This window comes from Rhea pennata, chromosome 3, assembly GCF_028389875.1.
Source record: "Rhea pennata isolate bPtePen1 chromosome 3, bPtePen1.pri, whole genome shotgun sequence".
Classification (NCBI taxonomy): Eukaryota; Metazoa; Chordata; class Aves; order Rheiformes; family Rheidae; genus Rhea; species Rhea pennata.
The window spans coordinates 71879609-71902502 of record NC_084665.1 but is presented as its reverse complement, the minus strand read 5'-3'; the positions used below and the strand labels follow the sequence as shown (position 1 = coordinate 71902502).

The following is a 22894-nucleotide window of genomic DNA, read 5'->3' as shown; positions in this document are numbered from 1 at the left end:
CATGACAGTTACAAAGCAGACATACATTCTTGATAAAATAATCTAATAGCTTCCAATTATGTAAATTCAGCAAGACAGTTTTTCAGTTCTTTCAAACATATGTATATATATAACTCTTTACATATAACCATGCAAATATATATATCACATATAAAGATACAAATATGTAAGTCTGAAAGAGAAGTGAAAGGATATATAAATATATATATGTTATATATATGTATGTATATATATATTGCTTATAGAAAATCACATTTCTAAAGAGGAGTATTCTTGTGTTAAATGTTCTAAAATGACATTCATTTCCCCCAGAAATAAAGAGAAAATCATAGAGTTTACTAAGAGAGCTAAAAGAGGACAGAATGTAAGACCATTTGTCTTTAACTCAGACTAGCCTTTTATAGATAATATCATATATTATGGAAGCTGGATACATTATTTGACATTTTGAGAGCATATCGGTTGCCCTTCACTGCATTCCATATAAGCTTAACAAGTCAATGCCAACCTGGGCAACATCTAATTAAGACAGTACTAATGAGGCTGTAAAAATTGGGGTCCTTAGAGATTCCTGATTACTGACATCTACTGCTCTTTGGTCTTTATTCAGGGAGAAATGTCCCTGAGTGAAAGTTGGAACGTTTCAGATAGGTTTTTGAGAGCACAGCTTTCTGTGGTAAATAGAAAACAAATGTAGTTAATCATGCAGATATCAGCAAAACATGAACATTATGCCTTTGTGTTCATGCAGAAAGAAAATGTGTCTGATGTAGATGTTTAGCTTTATAATAGCTTAATAGAACCAATATTTGCCATATTCAGATACTGGACTACAAACAAATGTGCTGTCACTCTGAAAGCTTTCATAGGGTTGTAATTTTCAAATTAGCAAACTGGAAGTTATCTAAAAGGCAACATATTGTTATACTCTAATAGGCCATTATGGCATAACTTATTTACTTACCTAGTTATCTGTTCCAGCTTAAATTCAATTGCAGATTTTGGACTCAGAAGCCCCACAGGGCTTTTGCAATTTGGCTGCTGTAAAGCCTACTTCTGTCTCAAGAAGGAGACATTTTCCCCTGGACTGTTACAGCAGCACAAACAGTACAGCGCTTGGCAATATATCTGTCTAGTAAATATGACCTGTAAAGGCATTTCTTCCTGTACTTATCATCCCTTTTACAAGAACAGTGTAATGCAAAGACTCCCTTGTCATAATATACCATTGCATACTGTAATACAACATGACTGACCTGAGCCTATTCAGAGAGAATATCTGCTCTCAACACGTAGGGAAAAGTTGAGTGAAGCCAGATTGCAGCCAATTGACCTGAAAGGAAAACATCCAAGCTTCTATATTAGTTCCATTGATGCTCTACTGACTGAATGGCATTTATATTCATGATAATTTCCCTGTGATTTCTCCCCTGACATTTTATTTTCTAGTTTTAAAGCAGAGAACATGAAAAAGGTTGCCTTCTTTAACCTATATACACAACCTTAATACACAGTAATGCTATTTGCTCAGGTTCAGCTGCTCTCTTAGGTTCAGCACCCTCACCCTAACCTTAACTGGCCGGAGTGTAATATGTCTGTATATGAAGTACTCACCTAAACTGTCTTTATAGTAAATTAAAGCCTAGTTTCTATAGTCAACATAGAGTCTACTTGGGATGAAGTGAATCCATAGACTCTTTTCAATGCAAAGATTGGTTTCTATTGACTAAAAAGGTACCCCGGGATGATCTGCCAGAGGTAGATGCTGACACTACAGATACCCTCCCAGTACTGTCTCTGTTTGTCTAATAATAACTCTTTTCTCATTAAGTTTGGCCTTAGTGTAATTACATCTGGAAAAAAACTTTGAAAAGCTTATATCTAGTTCCTCCCACTTCCCTTTGAAGGACTGTTTCTTCAAAACATCAGATCTTTCACTCTTACAAAGCAAAGTGACTTTCCTAATTCATTTTTGATCTTCATATACAAAATCAGAGCATACATAATTGAGGAGGTAAAAGTTCTCCTCTGTGAAGCTTTGCAGTAACTATAATTGGAATATCAGGATCAGTTTTAATTTAACATTTTTCCTTTCTCTACAATCACCTAAAACATTCAATTCCAATTTGGAATTTTACCCAGAGTCTACTGTAGTCTGTTGAAAGATCTGCAGCAATATTCACACTTACTGGTTTAGTCTGGAGATACTAAGATTACTTAAGTACCTTTGGAAAAAGCCTTAATGCTGAGTTAACTGTGGTATTTATGCTGGTCAGGGCTTCAATATTGCTGAGTGACCTCGATGTTCCATTTCTTAATGCGTACTGTATAGGATCTTTGATCTTCTCTCAGTGACTTTTCTTTCAAAGCCCCTGAATACAGTTTAGGATACTTCTCACCCCACCTTCAATTTTTCAATGTATTCATATTATAGAAATGCAGAAGAACTGGTCATAGTACTTCAAGTGTAGCCATCCCTAAGCTTTATAGACAGGAGCAATCTCCTTGTTAACATATATGCATTGCATATGCCAAAAAAAATTGTTTTTCTTGGTAGATACAATATCACAGTTGCTTATCTGCTTTGCTGTCTACTGACACCCTTCATCTTTTGAAGAATAATGAAATTCAGAATATTACCTCTATGGAATATCATTGTTCTATAATATTCCTCATGTGCCCTCAATGGTATTTGCAAAAATTAATATATTATCTCCTATTTCATTAATACATCATTTATTCCTAGTTCTTCCAGGATTTCCTAAAGAAGTAAAAAAAGACTGACTTACTACTGACTCACTACGAATCATCTTGTCAAACTGCTGTCCACAATGTATGTAACCTTTTCAATTCACTGCTATGACTCTCTGCTATGATATGATTCTGGTATAAGTCATTATATGATTTTATTTCTCTTTGTTTTTGAAATAATTATATGCATTAAAAAACCACCCAAATTGTGATCCTACTCATGTTATTTTCGAATTATTTATGTAGAGTTACATAAAAAAGTTATATATCCATACTATGGACAACAGAAGTTCAACCACATCTTCCTCATCTGCTCATACTTTATGAAAGAACTATGACCTGCCACGCATTTCTAAAGGAAATTCATAAGCAGGCAATTGCAGAAGAGCATCTCCATCTTCATGGAGATGCCTAACTCAAAACTGTAGGGAAGGGGCTACTCACAAGATTTCAGATAATCTATTTCTGTAGTATTTCCTGTTGATTCCTTGAACGTCCCCTCCATTTGGCATGTTGGTGACATTCTTGGTATGCTGTTAATATTCCTTATAGTCAGAATCCTCCTCAAAAAGACAGGGATGGTCTCAGTTAGTTCATTCCTTTTGTTGTTGTTGTTGTTTTCATTGCATCTATTGACTTTTTCCTTTTTCTTAAAAACACCCAGGTAAATCATGTTATAAAAATATACTGAAAATGTTACAGTCAACATTAATACGTAAATCTGATATTTTTAATATAATTCATGATATACACTCATGACTGAAATGATAGGTCACTTAAAGTTTAAACTGTATTTCTGGTATAACTCTAGATTAAAGAAAATTTTGGTATTCACATTCAAGTTCTCAAAACAATTGGTCATAATATGATCTGTAGACAGACTGCTTCTTTTCAGCTCTTGAAGCTTTAGGTTCTCTCATTATTCCTGGAGGTAGGACACTGCAATTCAGATATTCTCTGATTAGCACTCCAAGTTGTTACCCCGGTTACCAACTTTAACACAAAACAGACTTGTAATATCTTTAGACGGTAACAGAAAAACATGACTTTTCAGTATGCAGTCTCACCTATACTTGTAACTCCTACACAGGCATAACTTAATGACTTCTCTGGGTGCATCTCTGGTGCCTTCTGCTGCACAGCATGCTGAGCCCTGAGGCCTGCATCATTTTGGCTAATACTTGTTCGGAGTGTATTTGAGTTCCCATCTGGAAAGTGCACTCAAATTTCCTTTGCATGGAAACTGTGTGAAAGTGTGCAGAGGAGAAGAAAAGTTTGGGGGAGAGCAGGTGCATGTCCTTGTCCTACCCCACAAGGATAACCTGATACATCCATACCGGTACCTTGCTTTCTGTAAATCAGGACCCTCAGTATAAGTTACAGTGCAGCACTGAGCTTTTCTACCTCATCATCCATTGCTTTCTACAAAGAAAACCTATACTCTTTTTAACATATTTTTCATTTTAAGTGGGCTGAGAATTAAAATTTTCCAGCCTGGAGGAAGCCCCGGAGGCATTCTTTGTTATTTTGGTACTCTGTGTTGTATGATCCTAGGTTTGCTGCTACTTTCCTTTTCCTACATGAGCCCTTTAAAAATATTTTGATTTCACCCAACTGCAAATAATTCATCACACAAAACAAACTGTTATTCACTATGTCAATAAAAAGAATGTAAATATTTTCCAGTTTGGCACAAGGAGCATCTGTCACATTTTGTGGCCAAACAGTGGCTGCACACTACACGCAAACAAGAAGACAAAGTCCCTTGACAATATATCAGTCATCAGTTATAGCATCTCTCTCAAGGTAGTGTAATACAAAATTGCTTAATAATCATCTGCCTCTTTTTTTTAGAAAGAATAAGCCACACTTAAAAGTCTTCTAATTAAAAATATGCTGCTCCACCATATTCTCATCATGCCTTTTCCTCAAGAAAACAACTGAGAACCTTGTGAAAGAGTTCTTGGCCTATTGGAAGAGTATGTTTTACTGATATATTTTTCATCATCCCACCGATGATGGATGTTTACAAAAACAACCCCAAAAAGTCTTGATGGCCTAGTTATTCTGTGACCCTGACCCAATCTACTGGAAGATTAAAAATCCCTTTTCAGTAGTGAAGCTCTTGGTGGAACCAGACAACCAGGTACACTAAAGGGTAATTTTCTGAGATGTTATAAATCTTCATATTGCTTGTATTAGGACATGAATAGAAGGAACACTCTTAAAGATAAATATAATGTTTATAGACATTTATATGGCAGGTGAAATGGAAAAATTATTCTGTTTTATTGAGAAATAATGATTACTTCTTATGACTAAATTTTACAGTGCTGCATTATTTACAAAGCTTTGGGCAGATATATTAAAATAGTCATTACCAAGGGGAGGATTCTCCTTTCATTCTGTCTCTGTTCTTTCACATAAAAGAACATATTGCAAATGTAAACACACTTTGAGCTGAATATATACAGTATTTTTAACACTGTTCCTGGCATCTTGCTGGCAGATGACTAGCTGTGATATAAAAAATGTTTTTGTGACAATTGTTTTACGTGCTTTTTACTGAAACTCTTTTTTTCTGATATATGTGCTGTCAGAATGCACATGCACAACATATTTATGCTCTGTTGACCATCTATATTTAAAATATGCCAGCTGGATATGGGGCAAGGAATGTAGTCAATCTCAAATGTCTATGAATCTAAATTCTGAGAGCTGAAGAAATTCAGGTAGCTTTTAAAAACTTACATACCTCAACTACTTTGTGTTTCTCTTTTCCAGCCTGCATTTACATACTCCATTGGTACTAATAAAAAGAAAGAAAGAAAGAAACAAACAGTCAAAAAAAAAAAATGTACAAGTTATTATACAGATGAGATTAGGCTTTTCAATATAGCCACAACTGAGGTATTTTAGCCCAGAAGTCCCAGGAGATAGCATGCTCTTCTGGGACAGACTGTACCCTCATTTCTCTTTGCAGCATTAGGATCAGTGCCAAAATTTGCTGTTAGCCTATATCACCAAAGATCCCTCTTCCCTTCTGCTAGTGGTTCAGCTGAGCTAACCAAAAAGCTGAGCTAACCTAGAGCAAAGGAAAACTTGGTGCTATCTCCTATGTCTGCAAAACTGTGGCGAGGTTACCTCAAAAATTCTCAAAAAAGTCACACCCACAGCACACGCAGAACTGATCTGTGCTTCCAACTTCATGACAGTGTAACAGTTAATCATTTTGCTGCAATATTGTTAAAAATTGGCTGGGCCTGCACGAAAGGAATAAACAAGATGGAAAAGGGGTGGCATGCTGAGCACCATTAACTTCTATAAAATGCAAAAGAGGGCCTTAGTCCTTTTGCACAAGCTGCAACACACAGACGACCATTGCCGTGCACTTTGTGTACCCCGAAATCTGTGGCATGGAGTGTGGCATCTGGGGTGGGTGGGATATGGATATGAGGGGGAGAGGGGAAGGCTATGGTCTTACGGATTGCATTTGCTTCTGGTTAAGTTATAAGTCTCGAAGGACCCAGTACGTTGATCAAGATGGCAGCTGTCATATATATGCTGTAAAAAGATCACCTTGAGTGAAACATCTAAAGTAACTGCATCAAGGAGAGATAAAGCAGGCAAATTTAGAAATAAATGAATTCAACTGATACAAGCTGGTGTTAAAAAATAATGTAACACTGATCATATTCCTTTATTCGGTATAATTTGCATTATCCCAGTCAGCTCTATCCACGCCTAGAATCTCGTTTGATGAAATGAAAGTTGCTTTAGTAATATAGTTTGCAGAGGGCACGGAGAACAAGATTGTTTATTCTTATGTTATAACATTATTACTTTGCATATTTGCAGAAGTTCCTTACTATAAGGAGAAAAAATGAAGTTTTACAGCTTGTGTTTTCACTTCTGGTATCTTTTTCTTTTTTCATTTTCATTTCATTTCCCATCTCATTTTTAGATAATTAAAAAGAAATCTACAAATGGAATCAGGTAACATAGATAGTCTAAGGACCACTTATAATAGGAAATTCTGGCAAAGTCAAAAGCTGCATGGCTAAAATATCTTCATGTCTTGATTGTATTTTCCTCTATCATGTTTTTCCTTAGATAATTACAATAATAATAGATAATTAAACTTCTAAATCCAGAAGAGAGATTATAACATATCCACTGGGATCTTAAAACAGCTGGTTTCCTCTTAAGGGTGAACACAGATTATCAAAATTTTGAAACCATGGAGCTTTAAAGAATTTTCTCTTTAAAAGTGCTTAGATTAGGGAAATTGAGCAACATATAGTCTGGAATTCTAAAAGGAAAATAACAAAATATTTCTTGTTGGTTAACAAAAAGGCACAGCTTTAAAGACATTGTAAGTGAGTATGTTCATAATAGTTCATGTTTAAGGAGATAGGTCTACATCTGAAGCTAATTGGTCTCAAAATCAATGTTTTTTAATCAAAATGGTATACTAGACAAATAGCATAAGTGGAAAGAATTTCCAGCTTTAGCCTCTAGCCACATGTTGAATATACAGCCGAAGTAATTTTTTCCCCAATGCGGTTCAGTGATCAGAATGCTCTGCTATGTTTTGTGTGTCAAGGAAGAAACAAAAATTAATGCGAAAGAAAGCCCCAAAAGTAACAAAAAGCCAGCCTTGAGAGTTTTCTGCAGGAATTATCAGCAAATGAACCACAGAGTTCATGAAGAACCTCAGTGAAGGGAAGAAAGCTCAGCGACAGAAGCAATACCTACAGGCAGTGAGAGCAAAAAGAAAGTGAGTCAATATGTGTGAAAAGAACTGTGTCAGTGAGTAAAACAGCTGAAGAAAAAGTGATAAAGAAAAAGAATAAAACAACAGGAACCAGAATAAAATGTGATTGGAGAATACAGTTTTACTCTAGATTATGCAGGATCTTCCTAATGAGTAATGAAAGATCATGCCAAGCTAGTTATACCTTAGACAAAAGAAACACTGAGGAATAGACTGAAGAAAAAATTCCTTTTGGACTTTTACAGAATTTAACAGGAGAACTAGTACTGAACTCTTCACCTCAGAAATAAATGATCATTTAAAAAAATATTATTTACTGTCGTATCACCAACATCTCCCACACTGTTTCTTGAGAGTCAATCAAAAGAAGAAAGTTTTTAACTATCTTGTAGGTATTGTGGGAAAACCTTAGACAGAATTAATGTCTCCTGAGATAACTTTAAGGCAAAGTCAGCCTACTGTGGTTTGTGGTACTTGCACAGGTACATGGGATTGTCACATTCAGTAGCTGGCTGGAGGGATGGATGGAAAATGCATGGGAGATACATATGTACTATTAGGCGAGGGCACAAGGAGTTAAAACATACCTCAAGAAATTATATACTGAATAAAATACAACATGTCATTTTCTGCAGGAAATAGATGATTTGCATCCACAATGAGAATGAAACAGGTCTCTTGAGAAGGACAGCTCTCTCCAGAGAAGAGAGCAGACTCTGGAACACCAGTAAGAGGCATATGGAGAAGGCAGAAACAACAAATCTTAAAGACAAATGACAAAATGTAGGAAGTACTACACTAAAGCCACAGCTCTCGTGGTTGCAGGAATTGACAAACCCTTCTAGTTCAAATCTAACCTCAAGGCAGAACATGAAAAATTGGAAAGCACATTAATTGCAAGAAAACTGAGAGAGCTGACATCTGCCACAGCTAAAGAAAAAATGAAATTAAATCACTTTGAAATCTGCAGTGAATTTAAAAGCAACTGAAAAAATCTGTAATAAATCTTAACAGGATATACAAAATAGGAGTTTAAAGAACACAGTTCTTCAATGTTTTAGTGATTTAAATGTTTAATTTTTAAATGCCCAAGCATATTAAACATTTCACAACAAAGTTGAAAGGCAAGATCCTTGTCCTGACGAATTCACTCTATACTTTAAAGCACATCTTAGACTATATCCACAAAAAAAAAAGAACTGGAAACGCTGAAATCAGGCAACAGTGGTGACTGCTCATTTGTAACTTTGTGGTTCAATGGTTTGTGAAATGCATGTTATATGTTAGAAACAGCACGTCGATGATTAATTTTAAAGAAGAGTTTAAAGAAGGAGAAGATAATGGGATGGGTGAGAGAGAACAAGATAGACCCTAAATTTCTAAAAATGATTAGAGACTGTTGCTTCAAAACAATCAGCCTGACAGGAATTTTGGGAGCCTATTACTCTAAAGAAAAAAAGAGTCATAACTAAAGATCAAAGCTTAATCCAACCTCATGTCCCTCTGGTAAGCTACTGAGAGCACGAAAGAGGTTTACTTCATAGTTTTTATGATGAGATGCTTGTTTTTTGTACAGCTTTGTTTTAGCTAGCTTCCATTAAAAGAACTAATTCCCCTCCTCAAAAATGTATTGTCCTAAATATTCCATGTTTTATGCTGATGGAAAGAGAAAATAGACTTGAAAATAGTAGACTGTTCTGGCTTTATTACTATAACTAATCTACACTTAGTGGTTTGAAAAGTTAGTATTTTTTCCAATATATTCTTTTAGCTGAATAATGTCCTGCTACTATCATCTCCATATATTAAATCTCCGATGTCGATTGTACATTTGAGAATATCACCACTCAAAAAAGATGAAAGGATGAAAGGATGTTTTTCATGAAGCTTGTTGACTGTAACACAGTTTGCTGTTCTCCTGATGATAAGACAAAATATAACCCTACCATTTGGTAAACTTTTTAAACCAATGAGCAAAAACTGGTCTGTTGGAGCCCTTTCCTCTGCTCTGCTAAGCAAGTTAATCCCACGGTTGGAAGCTCTTCTTGCACTCTTTCTCCCAGGTTTCCAGGCACTCCATGATGACAGAATGAGCTCTACCTACTTCTGTTCTGTAGGCCAGTGGTCAGGACTCTCTCCTAAGAGGCATTGGAACTTCTAAATTCAAACATTCAAACTGCTCAGGTGATGACACTTTGTGTGTTGCCTTCCCACAACTCAAAAGAGCCCTTTAGTTGGGGGAATGCAAGGAGAGGCACAACTCCTGCCTCTTCATCTGTGAGCTATGGGAATTTTGGCAGCAAACGTCCTGCTGCAAGACTGGACAAGGGCTTCCAGGGACCCCATACTCCTGGCTACACATTAGCACCTCCCTTCTGCAGACTAAACTCATACCCATGCTCACAACCTTTGGAAAGAGAGGACTCTAATTTAAAATTTGAATCTTTTTATGGTTTTGTTTTACAGCTTGATTCCACAAGGCATTGCATAGCATTGCTGAAGAGGTGGCAAATCGTGGGCTAAGGCCTTGGTGAGAGAAGAAAGTAGAAACTTTAATAGGTTTTGCTACTAGCAAAACATAGTGGGAAATTATATCCTAAGAGACAGTCAAGAGATGGATATGAGAAGAAGATTTCTGATTCTGGAAAAATTCCTACTGCCTATCTTTGGCAGCATTCTTCTTTTGCAGTTGTGAACCTGCCCGTGGCCTCTTGACATGCATTGGATAGGGAACACCTAACTTCCACCGCTCATTTTACAGGTAACAAGGCACCAGGGTCTATTTGTGAGCATAGCCTGAGGATGACAAACTAATAACAAAAGCGGAGGGGCACAGAGCAATCATTAAGCTCAAAATGAAGACCCTCAAAACCAAATTAATCAGGCTCAGGCTTCAAGGGGTGTGAAAAAGATCTTTTAACTGCCTATAATCCAAGGCCAGGAGTCTGGTTAATAAGCAAGAATTGGAATGGCTCATTTATGAACACGAATTTCTGCTCACTGATCTTATTGAGACCCGATCAGACGATCTGCATGACTGCAATGTTGAAATCACCAGTTGTAATCTATTTAGGAAAAAATTACGCAGAGAGAAAGAGTGGGAAATGACACTTCATGTCAAAAATGGCACTACATCTTTCAAAGTGCTGACAGTGTAGAAGCAATCAATACTGAAGGCTTATGGGTGAATATTTAACTGGCAAAGGATGAAGTGCCAGCTGAAATTTGTCATAAGTTACCACATCACAGGAGAACACCAGGTGCCTGAGTACCTGGTGTATAATGTGGGAGGAATAAGAAGCCCCGGTATCACAGGGACTTCAGTCTAAGTGACATATGCTGAAGAACTTCTGACGCTAATTCTAAAATTTATTTAGAATTTTAAAAAGTAAAAGGTGAGTCTTTCTAATTCAAGAAGTGTTGCATCTAACATAGGGTTATTTTATAGTAGACTTCTTCTTACTAGGTAAAAAATGGTGGTCACATACATGCAAATTCCTAGATTTGTTATCTGCAGAGAGAAGAAAGACCAACCAGCACTGTGCATATATTTCTTTAAATAGGTTGATTACAGAGAACTGATAGCAATTAAGGATCACGGAGAAAAAGAGTGCATGAATATACACTGAACATATACTGAAGCAAGAACTGCAGAAAGTAGATAAAGGAAACAAAAGTAAAAGAATACACAATCATTTTGTAATGGACCTCAACAGATGCAGGTAAATCAAGATAAATCAATTACAAAACTGAAAAGGCAATAAAACCTGTGAAGGCTGTTCAGGTCATTAGGAGGAGAGACTGTCTGGTTTTTTTAAAGTATATTAAAAGCAAATAAAAGGAGAAGAGCAATATTGGTTTTGTATTAGCAGATGGGAATCACAGAAAAAAACCCAGTAATACTGCAAGTAAGCCACAAGTATTCAATGCATAGCTCTGTTGTGTGTTTAGGAGGGGAAAAAGTAGTGATTTTATCATAAGGTAATGCTGAAGCACTTTCTATTCCAGTAGTCCCTCCAGAGAATTAAAGGCTACTAACTGCACACAAAGTTCCAGATAAAAAGGTCCAGATAATTTTCATTGAGGAGTTTCAGAAAAACCTGTCAAAGAAATTCTCTGGACCATTAATGTTGATTTTCAGTAAGAGTTGGAGCACAAGGAAAGCCCCAGAGGAAAGGAAGAAAGCTAATATTGTGCCAATATTTTAGAGGGGTAAATGAGATGACCTGGGCAATTATATACCTGTCAGTCTAACATTGATCCCAAGCAAAATGATGAAACAGCTGATATAAGACTCAATTAATAAAGAATTAAAGGGGGATAATATAATTAATGCTGATCAGCATGAGTTTATGGAAAACAGATCTTGTCAAACTAACTTGATGGCTTTTACTGATGAGATTACAAGTTAGGATGATGAAGGTATTAGTGCAAAATATTTAGATTTTTGTGAGCTCTTTTTAATGACCATTAAATTAAGAAACTGGAATGATGAAAAGTCAACCTGGAGAATATTAAAAGGGTTTAAAAGTAGCTAGCTGATATGTCTCAAATTGCAATTTTAAATGTAAAACAACCACTGAATGTGTCAATAGCACCTTGTAATATTTACCACTTTAATTATTTTTACATGAGAGGAAAAAATGTAATTGACGTGAGTAAACTTTGAAGATGAAAAAGGGATTGAATGACTCATAGCAAAGAGGACTGGCTACTTCTCTGTGCAGTTTGGGTGGCTTGGTAGGCTGAGCACAAAGAAACATATCTGCCTGAGTACAGCAGAATGCAAAGTCATATAGCCAAGAACAAAGAATGTAATTCATAGGTAACAGATGGAGGAGTCTATCCTGGGAAACAGACCCAGAAAAAGGCCTTAGGGATCATTGAAAACGCATAGTTGGACAGGACTTTTCATCATGATGATGCAAGCAAAAAGGCTACTAGGATTTTTGCATTTGATAGTGGCACAGTCACTGCTAACATTAGGTATTCAGTTCCGCAGTCCACTTTTCTACAAAATGTTGAATGGGGAAGAATTTCAAGAAATGCTGTGAGACTAATTAGAGGATTAGAAAATATATCTTGTAATATAACCTTGGGAGACCAAGTTCCATAGGTTATCAAACGGAATATGAGAGATTGCTGCAGAAACAGTCCAGAAAAGTTTATAGAAAGAACAAGACTTTTTCAAATTCTAAAAAGAACTCTTCAGTCTAGCAGACACAAAGCTAGCAAAAAACAGCTATTGAAAAGTGAACCTGCACAGTTTTAGACTAGAACTAAAATGTTAATTTTTAATATTACGTCTTCCAACAAATCTCTAGAACAAATTAAAAAAAATGTTTTGTTTATTCTTCATTTTTAGAAAACTTTAAATCAAATCTGTGTTTCCCCTACAGCTTCAGTTCAACCAGAAATCAACCCAGGGAAGATCTTTGACTTCTTGCAAGAGGACTCTTTTTAGCCGGAAAGCTATCAAAAAGTTATAAACAGACAAATTAAGATTATTCTTCATGATAAGATGTAGAAGTTACAAATCTACTCATATTTCCAGGAGAGGGGAAAAAAGAAAGTTTACTCTTTGTGGAAAACCTTTACAGAGATCAGAGTCAAGCAGACCTGCTGCATTAGGTCTGTCTCTTTTCTATTCCCCTCCTGTATTTCAGTCTTTGTGGAGCCCATTAATTTTTATGTGTGACCAAGTGACATTGTGCTAGGCATGCACTACTTTCTGCAGCTTGATTTCTTTGCACCAGCTTCCTCAGTTCTCTGGACTGTGGGAGAAGGAGCTGGCTCGAGGGCAGCTGGGCCATGACAGAGGCACCTGGGAAGGTAGGCATAGTTGCTTTACTGGCTTTAAATCTGTGCATTCACGGACATCAGTAAGAACTGCTGCCACTGATTTCAGGTTTTCTGTGTATATATGAACACAGTGCCCTCTTTTGATGGGTTGCAGTCTATAAAGAATATAAACGTTTAGCTATTGCTGATACCTACTAAAGCTCTTCCATTAGCTCAGATGGTAACAAGATCTCTCCACAGGTACAGTATAAAGGTTCTTTCTTTCTTTCTTTCTTTTTTATTCTTTTTTATTTTTGCCCATCATTTTTTCTCTTTGAAGACAAACCTTCTTTTCCTTTTCCCACAGCACTTTTTTTCTCCATTTTTAAGACTGTAATCATACTTCTGCCACAACTTCATCATGAAAGAAAATAACTTTATGTTTTTCAAATTTCTTGATTTTAGTTTCTATGATAATCAAAATGTTTTCTTAAAACACAGCCATTCTTTTTCAGAAGTAAATAATTTAAAATGCCTTTTTAAAATGAGATTCTAGATTTTTCGTACTTCAGTGCAATCAACAAAAATTATAATAAATCAAAACTTTAGAACTGAAAAGAGGTTTTTGACATTGGCTTATAGAAAAGACAACTTTCAAGGATATTAATACTAGAACATTTAAAAAATGCTGCTAATGGAAAAACATACATGATTCTACAACAATGAAGCATATATAAAAAAATATGGTAACAAAAATTTGACCTCTACTTTGGCTAATTTTAAGAGCAAAAGGAAATTCCAACTCTAGGAAGATGATTCCTCCTATGCATTTCTTTGCCCTAGGCAATATGAGTACGCATTCGTTTTCCAGATGAGGTATACGAGAAGTAGAATGTTTGAGTAACTTGTTAAAGGTTGCACAAGTTTATAGGAGACAGATAAGGAAAATCTACTATTTGAATGACCAAAGCATTTAGCATATGAAGTGTTTCAAATCTCTGTGCTCACAGCAACTGAAACAGGATCAATAATATTCATTTACCTGTACGGTGCTTTAACATCCACAAATGGGAGAACATCGACCAAAAATAAAGAAATAATAGCATTATTAGCCTCTTTTTTTTTTCCCTAGATGGCCTAATAAAAGCACAGAACATTATAGTGATAATTAAGAAAAACATTGCTCAAATGGTGTCCACAGAAAACAATGGTAAGCAAGCCTCCAGGAAGTCAAATTTCTGTAATCCTGCTCCTGTATGAAGCAACAGGAGGTGGAGAGGACACCCTCCTCCTCTCCATTCTCTCCTTTTTTCTTACTCATCCCACTGGACTGAACTTGCTAGAAATTCCCAGAGCTGTTGCAACCGTGCTGTCTCTCCAGTTTTGGAGGAAAACATATTCAGCAATGATTTGGTATGCCCCCTTTGGCCGCAGGGAAAGTCAAAGATGCCCTCGGGCACTGCTCTGCTGATGGAGAGCCTGTGCCAAGTCCTGCTGCAGAAGGTCAGGTGCGGGCCTCCCGATAGGTTCAATACTTAGTCTCATGTTTAATTTACTGTTTTGTTCTACTAAAATTAATAATGGCAGGTATAAGATAATTGGCTTTAAGATAGCTAAATGGTCTACTAAAGTCAGTGTAAGACAGAGTGCCAGGGACACATCACTCCTTCAAACTAACAGCTTGCTGAACTTCCCTTTCCCATTCTCTTCACATTTTGATAACTGGTTGGTCTTTTGCCAGCACACAGGAAGAAGTTAGAATTCATACTTCATCTACTCATTAGCAATAAAAAAATCCCTTGGAAAATTCCTCACCTGGCTAGCATTGCTAGCTAAAAATGATACATCACATTATTTACAATATCCAGTCACTCAAAATCAAGAAATTGAATATGTGAATGCATTATCCTTATTACTGTTACTACTGATATCTCCTCTGAGGTATGGGTGATGGATGATGTCAAATGAGGAAGGTAAACCTTATGCTTCTCCCTGAGACCAGTTCACAGTAAAGTTGGCAAAGAGGTATGGAGATCAGTCCCAATGAACAAATAGCTCTGCACAGAGGGCAAAGACAGCCTGGTTTTCTCTTGTGTGGCCAGGGTGCATGATGTGGCTCAGCTCTCCAGTGCATAATGGTAGGAATAATGGGTTTTCCAAAAAAGACTCAAGTGCTTTTTCAACTTTGAGCACCTGGGATGTATCACCACATTTTCCTTTTCTGTCCTTTATTTCATTCATGAAATGATATCTCTTCTAATTTGCCTCATCCTCTAGCTAGTTGTTGTCTGGTGGTTTTTACAAGTCTTAAATTCCTACCTAAAAGGGATAATATTGGTCTTCTTGTTCAGTTAAAACAAAGACATTTAAAAAATGTATACATTTAAACCCATCTTAATGTTTCAAATATCATTATTTTCAGTAGAAACTACTTCTTAGTTAAATGGCTTTCAGGCATCAGACTATTATATGACAGACAATTTTGTCACTATGCAAAATGTGAAACCTGTAATCAACTTGTTATGGCATTTCACAAAAGTATGTGACAGTAAAATAAGTAAACTGTCATTTGGGCAATCAAGTCTTGAAATCCTGCAGGAGGGAAAAAAAAAGTACCTGACACTCAATCTTCATGGTAGGGATGAGGTTCAAAAAAATAGTTTAATACTGCTATAGTCTTACAGGTTAAGCACACTACAGGTCTTACTGCAGTGTGCTTAAGCCTACAATAATTTTGTATTATGTTTTAATCACGTATTTTCCATCTTAATTGATTTCCCCAGATAATGTATATGTATGTCACACAGTAATGCCTATTCTGTTAATAAGGTGTTAGTTAAATTGGAACATTATTCCCCCTTTACTATTGATGACAATATTATCAAATACCAAACACTCTAAAACTGGTTTGATATTAGAACGAATATAGTAGACAGGAATTGACATTGGTTTACCAGCACTTGTGTCAGACTAAAACAGACACGATGCTGATGGATGGGAAAGGGCAGGCTTGAACTGGATAAAATGTTTAGGATAAAACGTCAAGTAACCAGTGCTATGCTCAGTTTAACAAAGTTCACATAAAAGTTTTATTAAAGGAAAGGGATATACAACCCTATGGTTTACAAGCCTCTTGTGTCCCTTCACACCAGTTCATTTGGCCTGTGGCTGGTTCTTGACATCCTTCCCTCTCTCCTGTGGCTGTGGGTTTGATGAAGTGCCCTGACAGCTGCGGCCTTGCCTGGACTCCCATCTCCAACAGCTACTACCCCAGACGGAGGGAAGGAACAGGCTAGGGACAGCCTTACAACGGGCCAGTAAGTCCACTCACATCAAAGGGAAGGCACTGCGGGACACAATCTTTCTGTCATTATAAGCTGTGTTCCCCACTCACCCAAATGAAGTAGACACCGTGGGGGTAGAGGCAGTAACAATAAGCTCTTATACCTGGGAGCGTAACATGAATCTGTAGCCTCCTTTCTTAGTCATTAGTACGAGTCACTAATTTTGGAACTGAGCTCTTCCCAGAGAAGAGTTGTAGAAATAAGAATGAATAAAGTTGTATCTGTTTCTGACTACAAGAAGAATGAAGGAAAACAGGAAAACAGGTTTTCATCTTTTTTTTTTTTTTGCGGCATCTTTGAGGTTATAAACCAACTAGTGAAACCACCAAAGTCTGCAAGTTAATATTTTGCACGGAATAACCTTCAGCAAGGAGCACCGCAGAGCCTAGCTTCTCAGAAAATTGGTTTTGATTTGACAAAGTTATGAACATTTGAAAATTACTCACTGAGCACACACAACAGGCCTTTTGTTAAGTCTAAGTGTGAACCTACAAAACAATATTACCATACCTACACAGCTGATATGCTGAAGCTGCAGGGCCCCAAAACAGGCTCAAACTGGCCTGGGAAAGGCCTTGAGTGTTTGATCTAAAGATTGCTGAACCTAGTTTTCCTGCATCTCACCTAAAATGCTCAGTGAGCAGTCTGATATGAATTCAGGGTTAATGCTTTATTTCTTCTTTCCCTGACTACTTTCCTTAATCATATTCTAACTTTTTATTCAGCCAGCATATAATTTGCAGCTTCTCTAATTGCACAGAACAAGCAAAGGCAAGCCCTCAGCAAGCCTCAGCTGTGGTGGATCTGTTGATGACTAGGTTACAGAGAGGTGAAGATTTTTCTTTGACACCTCAGCAATATGTTTTGTCTGAAGACTTTCTCGGAAAATCTGAATGGCACTGTTGTCAAAAAAACTCAACAGATTTAACTCACCTCTTTAAATTTCAGCTTTGGGGAATGTTGATGGCTAGAAGGGTTGAGAGATTAGAACAACAGCAGAGGGAAATAGCTAGAGAGGTGCTAATCAGATGCTCAACCAAAGGCCAAGGTGCAGAGCAGTTCACACAACTGACTTCTTTGACTTCATCTGCCTCCACTGGAGGCTTATTCTGCTCCTAAGTGGGCTCTTACTAAGCAGGTCTGCTAAAAGCAGAGGCGATGGTCAAAATGCAGTCCATACCCACACAATATTTAGCAGTATTTAGTATAGTGTGATAGAGTGAAAAAGGGTACAGAACTCACAGAGAAAAAAGGGGGAGAGAGGAGCACAAAGTAGCACAAAGCAGGGACAGACTGAACAGCTATGAAGTGACACAGACAAAGGTAGTCAGGGTGGAAAGGTGAGGATAAATGTAAACCAAAGACCAGAGGGAACTGGAGAGTAGAGGCAGAAAGAGACACAAACTTCTCTGAATATCAGCAGAAGGCAAGGAACCAAAGATTCTCATTAAGAAGCAGAGCTGAAGGAGAAGACACCGAGAAAGAAGAAAGGGGTAAGGAAACTGTGGAAAGCTATGAGAATCCATGAAGATCAAAAATCGCTTTCTAGATGTTATTCCTTTTGGCCTCTGTTACTACAGCCCACTTTTTCATTAGCAAAACCTGCCACCAAAATAAACAACCCTCCGAGTTACGGATACATGGACAGTACTAGCTTCAGCTCCCTCTCAGAGATCAAACGGGTATTATTTGTTCCTCCTCCTGCTAACTTCCCATCTCTCCCAGATTATCAGATACACTGTTGTTACCACTTCTCCTGTTTTAATAAGAAATAATTATTGTGTATTGTTTGTGGCCAGCCTGATTCCTCAATAGAGTAGGATTCACCACATCAAAAGTGATCTGTACTCAAAGGGTGCAATATCTGGGACATGACAGGAGTAATTTTACAGTAGCTACAGAAGCCACTGCTACAGCTTCTCTACTTCAAATATATAATTCAGGTAATTGTAATACCAGCTAACAATCAATATAATATTGCACATCAATATAATTTCTGTAAAATGCATGAATGATACATTGAAGTCAAGAAAGACTATTTGAATCTGTGGGTACCTGAGCTATTCTCTGCCTCTTGTTGGACATCTCTGCTGCTCCTGTCGCCTCCTTAGTTCCTAGAGTGGATGTGTTTGCTGTGCTTAGTACTTTGCATGACCAGTGATTTGGCAGGTCAATATTATTTCTGTTAGCAGAGGAGCTGGCAATCAGATGGATGTCCTCATGGAGTAGAGAACAACCAGTGTCACCTTTGTTTGGCGTCTGTGTTTTGCTCCCCTGTGGAGTGCTCATTATGTCACAAGGCATTTTAGGAGGCATAGCTGCTAATTTGACAAGCTGCCAGCTATTTTGACAAACCCGCTCGGAAAGTGAGAAACTAACTACTTGGGGCCCTAAGTTTCCAGAGAGCTTCCAGTTTCAAAGAATATTTGTGGTGCAAGTAAACATCCACATTTGTTCAGAAAAACCTAGTGATGCTCCTCCAGTTCATAATTGCTGATGTGACTGCTAAAACTGCATCTATTAATGGGCAGCTTAGCAAAAGAGTGAAGTGGTCTGAACATAATATCAAGACTGTTTCTGATGATTCAGCAAGTAAAAGGCTTTGGAGGCAGATTGACGCTCCAGAATTTGACATACCATTTCCCACCAGTTTTACTGATGTATTCTCGGTGGTTTTCATCAGAGAAAGGCTGGATGTACCACTAAATGCAAACGTTCCTAGTCGTGATGGAGATCAGCACCAGATTCCTGAAACCAATTAATATTTTTTGAATGGGTGCAGTTCCGTCCTTCCTTTCCAGCCTCCACCCTGGTGCTCCTGGCCTCTGGCCTGGATCCCGCCCAGTTTTCCACATCGGTGTCTCCTGACCGCCTCCCCAGCTTTGCCCTCTGCTTTGGCTGGGAGGCACATGGGGGCAAAGGCAGCGTGGGGAGTCGCGTGTCCCTGTCTCGGCCGCGCTGGATGTCTGGGGCCGCTCTCCCCGGCGCGGTCCGCGGAGGCACCCGCGGAGGCAGGGCAAGCTGGGGCGGCCGCGCCGGCGGCTCTGCCCTGCGCCGCCCGCCGCGGCCCGGCAGGCGGCAGCAGAGCGCCCCGCTCCGCGCTGCTCCGCGCCGCTCCGCTGCCGCGGGGCGGGGGCCGCGCTGCCGCCCCGCAGCCCTCGCTGCCTTGCCGGGACGGCGGGCAGCGCCGTGCGCTGGGGCTGCGCGCGGGCGGCAGCGCTCCCCGCTCTCCGCTGCGTGCGCGGCCCCGGGGACGGGGACGTGTGTGCCGCGGAGCGGGGGAGCCCCCCGCCACCCCGGCGGTGGCGGCAGGGAAGTGTCTTGCGGGGACAAAGGAGTCCGGGCACGGCGGGGCGCCCCGGCCGCTTCGTGCCCGGGCGCTGCCCGGGTTGCGCCGGAGCAGACAAAGCGGCAGCGGCTGCTCGGCCGGTGCCGAGCCCGAGCCGCCGCCGGAGCCCGGCGTGCGGCCGCCCGGACCCGCTCCGCGGCCTCCCGCGCGGCAGCGGCCGCCGAGCCCCGAGGAGAGGGGGTTTCCGCTGCTGGGGCTGCCTGAGACCTACCGGGAGGAAGAGGAGGAGGAAGGAGGGTGGGGGAGCGCCTCTGCTGTGGGCAGGAGGGAAGCCGCTCTCCGAGCGTGAACCGAGCTCAGCACCGCCGCCTGCCTCGCCTCGCCTCCCCGTCCCTGTCCCTCCCTCCTTCCCTCCCTCCCTCCCTCCCTCCTTCTTTCCCTCTCTCCCTCCCTCCCTCCCTCCCTCCGCAGACGGCTGCGAGCCCGGATGGTTTGCGAGCGGAGTTGAGGGGGCAAACTTTGCAGCCCAGATGCCTCTGGGGCTGCGCGGCAGAGCGCGGCTGCTCCCGCAGGCACCTGCCGCCGCCCTCCCCCCGGCGCTGCCGCCCTCCGCGGGGGCGGCCGGCCCCGCTGCCGGCGGCCGCCGAGGCGGCGGGCGCTGCGGCTGCGGCCGCGGCTAGGGCGGGCGGGCGGCGGGCGGGCGCGCCCCCATGCGGGTCCCGGGCCGGGGCGCGCCGGCGGCGGCAGGCGGGAGCCGGGCGGCGGCCGGGCGGTGCTGTGCGGCCGCCTGAGCGGGCGCGGCGCAGCGCGGGACGGCGGCGCGGGGTGCCGGGAGCCATGGGCTATTGCAGCGGGCGGTGCACGCTGGTGGCGGTGTGCGGCGCGCAGCTGGTGAGTGGCGGCGGGGGCGGCCCGCGGCGCGGGGGGCGGCGGGCGGCTCCCCCTGCCCGGGGGGAGCCGGGGCGGGGGGCGGGATACGCGCGGTATGTCGGGGTGGGGAGCCGCGTTACAGGTAGTTCCGCGGCGGCTTCGCCGGGGAGGCGGCGGTGGGCGCGCGGCGGAGTTAATAAACTCGGGCAGTTTTCCCCGGCGTGGGCGCAACTTGGTACCCGGTTTCCTGTGGCAAGCTGACATTTAGGTAGCCGCAGGTAAAGGAGGCACATGGTTATTTTAGGGGTGATGAACAGCTTGTGATCGGTCTGCTGTACAGGTGTGTGCGTATGAAGTAGTTACGCCTGAGCCTTTATGCAGATGCTTTTTTTGTTGTTGTTTTTTTTTGTCTTTCAGACTTATTGGCCAGTGTATGTTAACGTTGCCTCATTACATTGTTGCAGAAGTAAAACAATTCTATATTTATACATACATACGTGTGTATATGTATCTATATATACAGGGAACATGTGGCAGAACTTGTAAGCTGAGCTACCAGAGAAACTGTGCTGAGTTTAAAAAGTATGCACGGAAATACAATAACAAAGGAGCTGCCCCAAAATAGATCTGCTTAGCGAGACCCTTAAACTGTGCAAATATATTGTGGTACTTGACAGTCCCTTTGTCTAAAGTTAAGAAACTAAAGAAATGTCTTTTCCTGCATGGATTATTGTTATCAACACAGATAATGCGATGTGTAGAATTCTTTTGGATTCTGATGCAGTGACACACGGCTGACGACCTGTCAGTGAAATATGTCCCATTTCTTATTTTCAGTAGATCAACTGTGTATGTGCTGGCAGAACAGGTGCTGAAAGCACCTTTGTTAAGCAGTTAACCTTAGAGCAGGAAGGAAATAATTCATGTTACTCCATCCTTCTACCTCTTACTGAATAGTTTTGCTGAGAAAGTGTTAGTCGGTATCAATGGCAACCAGCATTGTCGCCAATTCTTCTCCTGCAGACAGGTACTAAGACAGAAGGAAAAAAAATAGAAAAAAAGGAGAGAGAGGGAAAAAAAAAAAAAAAAAAAGATTTAGATTTTACTGGCCAAAGTCAGTACTACAGAATATGGGGAGAAAAAATAATGTGTTAGCCGATCAGAAATCCAAAATGCCTATTGTCTTTATATTAGTTGTAATCAATCTTTAATCTTTGTGTGTACTGGGAAGCATTTTATTTGCATATGCTTTTCTCCATGTGAGTTGTCTGATTCTTTGTAGCTGAATGTGTCTTTTCAGATGTGATTTATTCATGCACACTGTCTAAAAAAAGAATCTTGAATAGAAGTAGTGAATCTTGAGTGGAATGGTAGGAATGTAACCTTTTCCAGCAATTTGGAAACATAAAATTAATCACTGAAGTTCTTCAGGTCCATTTAAGTTTCAGGCATACTTTTCATTTTCTGCTGCAAAGGGAACAAAAATGGTTTAAATTGTACCTTTTATGAATAAGAGGTTGATTTTAAAATGAATCCAACAAACAGGAGATTGTGAGGACTATGGAATATGCTCAGATATAAAAATATTATTGTTTTGAAGGCTGTGAAAGAAAACATATTTGCTAACTCATGGTAAAAAAAAATATGCACACGAACTCATGGTTAAAAACATTAACAGAAATATCCATAGGAATCTACCAGCAGGTGGATGAGTTAGTAAGCTGATACAGAATTGTCTTAAGCAGTACTGTAAGCTTTTTAAAAGAGCTTGTGAACTACAATAAGTCAAATGCATAAATATTTTTAGAAAGTAAATACTGTGTTCTGGATTAGCTTAAGCAAACTTCTAGCATTCTTTTATTTTCATAAACTGAAAGCAAACCTGGCAAATTTATTGAGCAAAGAAGAGTTTCTTTATTGTGCTAGCAATAACACAAAACCTCTGAATCACACTTGGTGTATGTAGTGACATGTAGATAGGTTCAAAGCAGGAATACTCAATTTACATGGGGGGGGGGGAAGCTGTTGGGAATGGAAAAATACTCTTTTCTCACTTCACAAAGATTGCTTTTCATTTTTCTT

The 22894-nt window shown here is 40.0% G+C and overlaps 1 protein-coding gene and 1 long non-coding RNA gene across 6 annotated transcripts in view; one reads left to right on the top strand and one right to left on the bottom strand.

Moving 5' to 3' along the window:
• Positions 1-74: 74 nt before the first annotated feature.
• LOC134137828 (uncharacterized) lies at positions 75-20316 on the bottom strand. Of its 5 annotated transcripts, none has more exons than XR_009957755.1 (6): positions 20214-20316; positions 19291-19401; positions 5507-5560; positions 3196-3400; positions 1257-1333; positions 75-172 (listed from the first exon to the last, which is right to left on the bottom strand). It is a non-coding gene; the product is annotated as an uncharacterized LOC134137828 (long non-coding RNA). The 5 variants fall into 5 exon arrangements; XR_009957754.1 differs by lacking the exon at positions 75-172 and adding an exon at positions 314-671; XR_009957752.1 differs by lacking the exon at positions 75-172 and having other exon boundaries at positions 314-1333.
• Positions 20317-20734: 418 nt separating this feature from the next.
• Positions 20735-22894, top strand: part of NKAIN2 (sodium/potassium transporting ATPase interacting 2) — a 545944-nt gene continuing 543784 nt past the window's right edge. Inside the window, exon 1 of the mRNA XM_062570920.1 lies at positions 20735-20833. Within this exon, the coding sequence (XP_062426904.1) occupies positions 20780-20833 (54 nt within the window). The 5' untranslated portion in view covers positions 20735-20779. The remainder of the gene's footprint in view (positions 20834-22894) is intronic.